Source organism: Nestor notabilis, unplaced genomic scaffold (assembly GCF_000696875.1).
Source record: "Nestor notabilis isolate BGI_N333 unplaced genomic scaffold, ASM69687v1 scaffold30997, whole genome shotgun sequence".
Classification (NCBI taxonomy): domain Eukaryota; kingdom Metazoa; phylum Chordata; class Aves; order Psittaciformes; family Psittacidae; genus Nestor; species Nestor notabilis.
Genome location: NW_009938418.1, coordinates 15,775 through 24,384, shown reverse-complemented (window position 1 = coordinate 24,384; position 8,610 = coordinate 15,775). Strand labels below are relative to the sequence as shown.

The 8,610-nt window shown below is 39.0% G+C and overlaps 1 protein-coding gene across 1 annotated transcript in view; it reads left to right on the top strand.

Annotated features, from left to right (window-relative positions):
- The window catches only part of HABP4 (hyaluronan binding protein 4), a 16,082-nt gene extending 7,743 nt beyond the window's left edge, over positions 1 to 8,339 (top strand). Inside the window, exons 5-7 of the mRNA XM_010019305.1 lie at positions 4,332 to 4,500; positions 6,250 to 6,429; positions 8,283 to 8,339. Coding sequence (XP_010017607.1) covers positions 4,332 to 4,500; positions 6,250 to 6,429; positions 8,283 to 8,339 — 406 coding nt within the window. The remainder of the gene's footprint in view (positions 1 to 4,331; positions 4,501 to 6,249; positions 6,430 to 8,282) is intronic.
- Positions 8,340 to 8,610: the final 271 nt, after the last annotated feature.

The window sequence follows — 8,610 nt, the reverse complement described above, 5'->3', positions numbered from 1 at the left end:
CTCTTACGCTCTTTCCTGTTGTAACTGCTTCCATTTAAGAGGGGGGTGGAGGGGGGCGGAAGGACGTAAAGAACAGAAGTTTCTTTAATACTTCTATAATATAAATCAAGTTATTTCTTTCCGTATCTTCACATTTCTTTAAATGTGTCAACAATATCTATCTCTGTTTATAGCATCCCAAGCTGCATGCTAATAGTTGGGGGGTTTTTTTTGCTGCAGGCAATAAGTATAAAATGTACAAGTAGCAAAGCAGCGTAAGCTTTCCTCACAAATGCTTTCAGTTGAGCTTGTCTTCACTGTCTGAACAATGTAACATGCTTGTGTTGACCAGTAATTCAGACGAGTAGATTTTTCTTTTTACTCAGTATCACAAAGTCTGATCAATTGCTACCAAAGGTGTTTGCAGACTTAGTATTTATACTATGGGACTTTCTTTCACTTCTTCACACAGGACTGTCTTCCTTTTTGGTGGAGCTGTGTATTCTTCTAGTCATTTAATAAGAAACTTCAAAAGTTTGTTTTCAGGTTTGCAGGGCTATTCACCTCTTGTTTGGTTTTGGGGGTTTTGTTTGTTTGATTTTGGGGTTTGGGTGGTGGGAGGTTGCTTGTGGTTTTTTTTGTTTGCTTGTTTAAGAATGATATAAAACTATCTACAGACCAGGCCAGCTCTTCATAAGGGTTTGGTTCAGAGTTTTTCTTCTGTAGTTAACTTGTACAGTTGCTGCTTGGTCTTACCTTGTTTAACTCCTGTAAATTAATAGGAAAGATTGATATAATTGATTTCCTGGTAAAAGCTGAGTAAGAATTTGCTTTGTGCAGCTGAATCTGAAAAAATGTTCTGAAAAAGACCTGCTGTCATTATTTTTAATGAAAATAATCAGCCAAATAACTGAGCTGAGTGCTGTTCTTTTCCGTTGGCATTTCTTCTGCATATTATTGTGTTCACATAGAGTGGTTCCTGCAGGAAAGGAATGCACAGTAAACAAGGCGTAGGTAGAGGTTTATGGTCATCCATTGAAAACAGTGAGGCTGTAGAAACCATTACTGAAGACTCCTGTTTGGTGTTCTGGTATGTACTTGCACTCTGAATTCGGTTTGTCTTTGTCTAGAGGCTGCACTTACGCGTCTCAATAATATTTTGTAAGCGTGATTGGTGGTATGCTGAGGAGCTTATTAACTTGATTAATGAAGATGTACACCAAGCAGTTACTAAAAATGCATAAGGTTACAAAGTAGAAGGTACTGCACTGAGTGCACTTCCATGCAGGCTTGGTGCCCAAAATAACCTGCTACAATCAAGTCTCTGCCCAGAATACAATGTGTAGATTCCTATTGGTGTGCTTCACCAGTGGGAGGTGTTTCCCTTTGAGAGTCTTAGCATCCCAAAGCACACTTGTACTGCTAATAACCTAGCAGTCGAAGCCATCCTTTGGAGTAAAAGTCAAACCATTCTTTACGGTTGAGAAACCAAACATTTGCAGTGTAAATCCACCAGTATTTCCTTTAGAACAGGCAAGTAGTCATTTTTTATAGACGTGTAGTTACCAAAGCAATACTTGTGATTGCTTTTTATGAGAAGTCAAGTTGCTGTGTAGTGAAATGGCTTTGTATTGTCTTACAATCACAGAAATTTAGATTTAAAAGGGGTCTTGGTGACTCAAGGTATGACCAGACATACCTGTGCCACTTTTCATGTCTGTGTAGGTGATTTTAATGTCCTCTGCTGATAGAGATTTCGATGTTCGTTGCTGGTCTTTCCAGTACTTTGAAAATAGAAATTACTATGTGTGTTTGTTTGTTTGTTTTCTCCTAGGAAACACCATGGATGTGTGAAATTTCCTTTCTTTTTTACTGTTAGGTATATTTCCTTTTTTTTTTACTGTTATGTGTGTTTCCTCCTTAGCATCTCTTTAAAGGCTTCCCATGTTGATCATGTATTTTAGACTGTCTTGTGGTTTTATTCTGGACTTTCTGCCTGCTCCCACATAGAAGACATGACTCAGTCGAGACCTTGTTCCACCCCACCAGCAGTGACATGTTTTCCAAACAAAATTATCTCCTTATGATAGCACACTGTTGCAGAAGGGGAACATACTGTTGATTTAGAGTTCAGTTTGACTGGGTAAACTGTAATACTCTTGCATGGTTTGGGGAGGTTGGGGTCCCTCCTTCAGAGCTTCTGCCTTGCTAGTTTTTTCTGTGTTTGGAGAGCTGATACTTTTGCCTGAGTATGTATTTCTGCTTGTCCTTGGGACTTGCAGGTGGTGGTTGTTTTAGTTGGTTGCTTTCAGATCACTCACTTGGCCTTAGCATTTCATACCATGAAATGCTAAGGTCAGTCCTTCAGTGTTCTTGAATGTTTGTGCTATTGCCCTTTTCTTTCACAAGCTTTATGCCATAGAAAATGTCTTCAGAAAATTACACTGTGGATATCTGTACAGAGCTGGCCTCATAGCTCCACTCAGATGCTTGTTTTTCTTTTGCAAGTTGAAAAATTGATAGCTCCTTCTCATATAGTTGTTGCAGCCAATTCTGTATCTTTCTACAGCTCTTATCAAGAGCTGTATTTAACTCACTAAGCCAGTTAATCTTTTTTTCTTAACAGTCATTCTATTACAGTTTCAGATCTTTTAATTAGTAGGGAACTACAGCTGCTTACCAGTCTTATAACCTTTAGCTTCTGGTTCAAATAGCTGGAGTTTTCAACTAACAGGGCATGAAAGTATGTCCGAGGGTAGGCATATAGTATAGAACTTGCATATTTTTTATTTACTTTTTCTGCAGACTTCATTTAAAACTATGTTCATCCTAGAACACAACTTATTGTTTGGTTCTGCTTCTAGCAGTCATACGCCGGGTGCTGCAGGAAGGTACCGTGTCATTTTGAATTGCAAGAAATAGAATGGTTCTCCACAATATCAAGAGGGAGCAGACCTGTTCTTATACAGGCTAGTTGTAGATGTACAGAACATTTCCAACAGATGTGTGTTGGAAACGGTGGGGTGCTTGTGCAACCTCAGACGCAAAACTCACAGTTCACTGTCATTTGACTCTGCATCTTTCCATGATAAAATAAATTTCCAGCTTGCATCTGATCAACTGTGTATTTACGTTGGAAAAATCATCAACATCTGGTAGAACAAGACTTGGAACTGTGATTGAGCGTGGAAAACCAAATCCAGAGTTCTCCTACCGGGAGGAATGTAATAATGAAAGGATTTGCTGAAAAAATTAATGTTAGGGAAATACTTTACCAAGTTTGACTGCTATTGCAATATGTAACAGTTTTGTGTTGGAAAAGGAAGAAATGGCTTCTCAAGTGTACTGGGAGTAATCGGTGCAGGTTTTCCTGTAGTTCATGATACTGTTCCTGCAGCAGACAGTTATGGTGATGAAGTGAGCTGTGTTCCTTGCTTGTGATGCTACTTAGTAGAAAATAGCTTTCTGCAAATACCAGTACACTGCACCCTTAGTGTACTCTAATAGCTGCTGGTTCTGGGCAAGTCAGTCTTTGTCAGCCTCAGAACAGTGGCAAAAGAGTAGTTAAGCGGTGGTGAGTGGAGAAGAATCTTTAGTTTTGACTTATGTATTTTGTCTTATGATTATAGACAAAGCCTTGGACTTCCGTCTTCACAGTTCAAAAATATGCAAGGCAGACTCCAACGTGTTCCATGTGTTTTCCTTGAATTTATCATCATTATTGTACTTTGCAACCAATTAAAACTGGAGTAGGGGTAACCTAGTTTTGCCAGATGGTAAATACTGTCTCCTTGTATGCTACTGCATCTGACAAAAGAAATCACAGAAGCATTTTATGAAATTAACATAGAAAATGTTAATAATTACCTAAAAGATCTTGTAGTTGAGCATCATGGCTGAAAGCTGCACTGAAACATGCATCTATCTCATTGTCATCCTGTAGTGCGAGTCAGTGCAGTACAATTCATGCAATTGGGGTGTTTTAGTATGGTTTTAAAACTATAGATCCACTGTTAAACAGTAGGATGGAGAATATGTCAGATCAAAAGACAGACTGGTTTTGTCTAGGATCTGAAGAGCCTGAACTTAAAATGAGACTGGATAAATACTAGAACTTACTACAGGAGGCTGGAGACAGCATTTGTTTATACGAGTAATTTCAAGCAGGCCTTACGTATGTTCTCCAACTTACATCAGTGTAAAACTCGCACATCAAGTTACTGTGGGGAGTAAGTGAAATTGAGGATAGCAATTTGGTAAGAAACAATGTTCGGTATCCTTACTTTAGTGTTCTTCTTCATCCTGATATGTTGCAAGCTAATGGTTTTTACTTTACACCTATAAACCTTTAGAGCTCCTGAAGGAGAACCAATGGAAGAAGTAGTTCAAGAAATGACATTAGATGAGTGGAAAAGTCTTCAGCAACAGAATCGACCAAAGCCTGAATTCAACATCCGGAAGCCAGAATCCACTGTTCCTTCCAGAGCAGTAGTGATTCACAAGTCAAAATACAGCAATCATGTAAGCATTGCCTGAGGAATTCTCTGCTTTATACCCAGGATTAGGAACCTTTCTCTATTGTTTTTCTACTAGTTTTAGTACATTCTGAACAGCCCAGAAATCAGTATTTAAGCTTTATTACTGTAATGACATATGTGCTTCAAAACTTGCTTTAAACTTACTGTCTGTTCATTTTCTTTTCTCAGATCATCACCCCTATTTTGTATACAAATGCGTAATATATCAAGTAGTCCTACCTTATGGCTCAGACTTAGCAATATAAAACCTGTATTCTTGCTGCTGCCACCTAGGCAAATCTCTGTTAGTGCTGCTAGAGAAACTTGGGTTTGCTAAACACTACTTATCCTAACTTTGAGTCCTGTTTAGCTTACTTGCCAGTATACGCTTGCATGTATATATTAAACTTGGGTTTTGGCATCTGTTAGTCTGGATGCTAAGTGTCCTGTTTCTCATTTGTGCTGGTTAACAGCTTTCACTGTGCGCTTGGAGTACATAAATTTTTTAGTAGTATTTTTTGTTTTTCAATTTTAGGGTCCTGCTTCTTAGAACTAACTGTGGAGAGCTTGTTCTGTAGTAGAGTGCTTCCCCCTCGACACCCCCCTCCCCCCAGTTTTTTCCCTAACTTTTATTCCACGATTCTACTATAATTGCCATTTCAGGGAGAAATAGTTTTTTGATGTGAGAGGGGAGGCTGCTTTTGCAGATTCTTGCTTACTAAGATTTCAGATTTTGGATGTCAGAGTAGCCTAGCCTAATGGAATTTTGATCCTTAACAACTGCATGCATGTATGGATACACATATTATCCTTTGTCTTTTTATAATATTAACATCAAAACTTACAGCTTTTTAAGCCTTAATCACTTCAGGTCTTTGAGCACTTCCAGGGACAAATACTAATACTGAAGTGGCCTGCATTCTTTTTAGCATGGGTTTTGGTAGTCACAGTTGTCGTTATCCCCTTCATCCTTCTCAGAAGGATGTGGTGGTAGGGGTGGAGTGAATATCTTTCACAAACTCTGAAAAGACTATAGAAGTATGTGAAGAGTGCATGCAAGTTTCTGTTCTTTTTGCCCATGAAGTTTCTTGGCTGGTAATATCAAGGGACCTTGTCAAAGAGAACATAGAATAAGAGGTACGAGGAACTGCATAGCACGGACAAGTCAAATTCCTGCATTAGACATTGAATAAAATAAGTGATTTATCACTGTACGGGATGAGTTTATATATATATATATATATATATGTTATTGTTACTATAGTGCCCATTAGAATTATGATGGGAAATAGTCTTACATCCACTACAGCTACTAGAAAAACAGAGTTAAAACAACAGTAATCTTGTAGCCTCAGACAGACTAATAGGTTGCTTCGTAGCCAAGTACTGTGCATTACTATGGCCTTTTAGCCACTACTTCAAGATAATTGTAGACATGAGTAGCTTAAGCCTGATTCTCCAGTCCATTAGAAAACCTCATAGATGATATTTCTGAAAATCCTCTTCAGTGTTACAGAGCTGGTACAAATGATTTTGTTGCCAGGACAAAATCTGAGCCAATGAAGAACTATCTCAGGCATCTGGGAAGCTACAGTTGTCTCACCTCAGCTAAAACACTGAGCAAGTTAAGGCCTGCCTTCTATTCCAGGTGTTACCTTGATTTGTCTGCTGCTTAGTTTGTAATATGTATGTATCAGGAAGGGGAGAAAGTTGTACATGGAAGCTATAGGCTTTAACCAGATTTCTTTTTTAGTTGCAAAAGGAAGATTATGAAGATGATTCTCATGTCTTTCGAAGACCAGTGAATGACATAACATCTCAGCTGGATATTAATTTCGGGAGTCTTCCTCGCCCTGGCCGTGGATCAAGAGGAGCACGAGGTGGTGGACGTGGCAGACAAGTTGAGGAGAGAAGACCTCGATCAGCAGTAATGGTAATGGCTTTTATGTGTCTTCTTGTTGTTTGCCTGGAGATTTTTCTTGGTGATTGGTGTGCATGTGTCAGGGGAGAGGCTGGTGCCTGAGCATTCACGCACTATTCGAGGAGTTACACACCAAGCAGGACTTAAACTGTTAGGACTGGAGTCCCTCTGCAGTGGACAGCTCCACTGACCTGATGGGTGCCCCTTTTGACTTCTCCGACACACTCACTTCCTCCTTTGCGTTCTATCCCAGGTTTCCTACAGCAGAGTCTCAGTTGTTCAATTCCAGGAAAAAATAATTTAATAATCAAGTGGTACAGCAAAAGGGACACCTTGAGCTGGGTGCTTTCATAGAGGGACCCTGAGCAAAGAAATGCCTGGGCAGCTATACCCTTAGGATTTATTCACCTACCCCTCATGCGCCTTTTTAGTCTAATGGTGACTTTTTGGTATGGGGTCTTTTAACACCTTACTGGCTTCTTTCTCTGTCTTCATAGAGGCAGGCTGTTAACTGTTCTGGTCTTGTTGAGTTGCAGCTTCTGGTGATGCCTGCAGCCGCCTTACCTTCTGGTTTGTCCCACTTGTGCACCTGCTTGTCAGCAGGATGAAAAAAGTCCTAGGCCTAGGATAAACATTATTTAGCAACAACTAAAATTGATGTGTTATCAACATTCTTCTCACAGTGAAGATAAAACACAGTGCTGTAGGAAAAATACTAAGAAAACTAACTCTACTGAAGCCAAAAGCCGCAGCTTATGGCCTAAGGCTTCAGTAAATCTAGCTGTTCGTGCTAAGCAAGTAAAGCTAAGCAAATGGCATACTAAACTGCATAATACTTTAAGTGACTCAAACTATTTAAAGCTTAGTTATTTAAGCTAAACTAGTATGTCTCAACAAGTGTGTGTGGCCTGCCCTCTTTTCTGTGGAATTTACTGATTTCTGTAGTGACAGACTTGTTTCTAATTCCTGCCCATAGTATGTTGGCCTGGTTATTTTGAGTTCCTGACCCAAAATTAAATACTGGTTCAGGCTCACTACTCTTAACACATGCATTTCAAAAGGTGTGATTACTAGTCACTGTATCGGTAACTAGAGGAAAGGATGTAGTGAAGACCCATTTCTGCAATGAGTTTTGATACAAATTGGGAATTAATTAAAAAGACAAAAGGCTTGTAGCCCTTACAGAAAATTTCAGTATAGTACAGTAATAGCTTGATTACTGAGAGTGAGATCAGCAGGTAAATCTGGAGTCATACAGCATCCTATAGAATGATAGAAGTGTTCAATGTAACCATTTAAAAAACTTCTACTGACCTTTTTCTCTTAAGAAAAAAAAAAGGCAGCATTTGTGTACTGAAAAATAACATCTTTTTCTTACACTAACTGAAGGTGGTCTCAGTTTACTTCTGTCTGAGTGAAGTAGTTTAAGGTTGGGAACTTACAGAATAATACAGAATATAATGCATTTGTTTCATCTGAAAAAGGCTCTTTATGATAAAAAAGCATAGAGTTTAGAACTACAGTCTGCTACATGCAGTAGCCTTAGAATGTAACAAGATAATAATGCTGTTTCTAAGAGCAGACAGTATTTTGGGCAAGATTGCTTTACTTTTTCGTTTCACTTCAGTGCTGCAGAACTTGTGATCCTGTGGTCCTCCTCAGGTCATGGATCAGTTCATGCTGGAGACATTACAGTAGTCATAACTTCTGAGATAAATGCATAGCATTTCTGTGATAGTGATGGATACAAAGCATTTAACATTAATAGAATAAATCCTATTCAGGGTAAAATACATACCTATAGTTGTCAGGTCCTTTAGAAATGCATTCATTTTTCTAAAAAAGCTTCCTTTTTTACTTTACAGGTACAGCTTGTTGCTCCAAATCCTGATGATCCTGAGGATTTTCCGGCTTTAGCATGAAGAACAGTCATGAATGGTGATGTCTCAGAGTAGTCTGTGAAGGGACCAGTTTTATGCTGGTGTAAATAAAGAAAATCTGTTCCAACTGGAAAAGCTGTTTGGGTGTTAGGTGGGGAATAGTTGCAGATGTCTGCTAATGGAGTAGGGTTCTGGAGACACTGGTGGACTGGGATCATGTCACAGGTTCCAGTGTCTGCTTCCATCTGTAAAAACTGTGTGAAGGCTTATGATACTTCATTACAGGCTTCTAATGAAGTTCAAGAGTACAGTG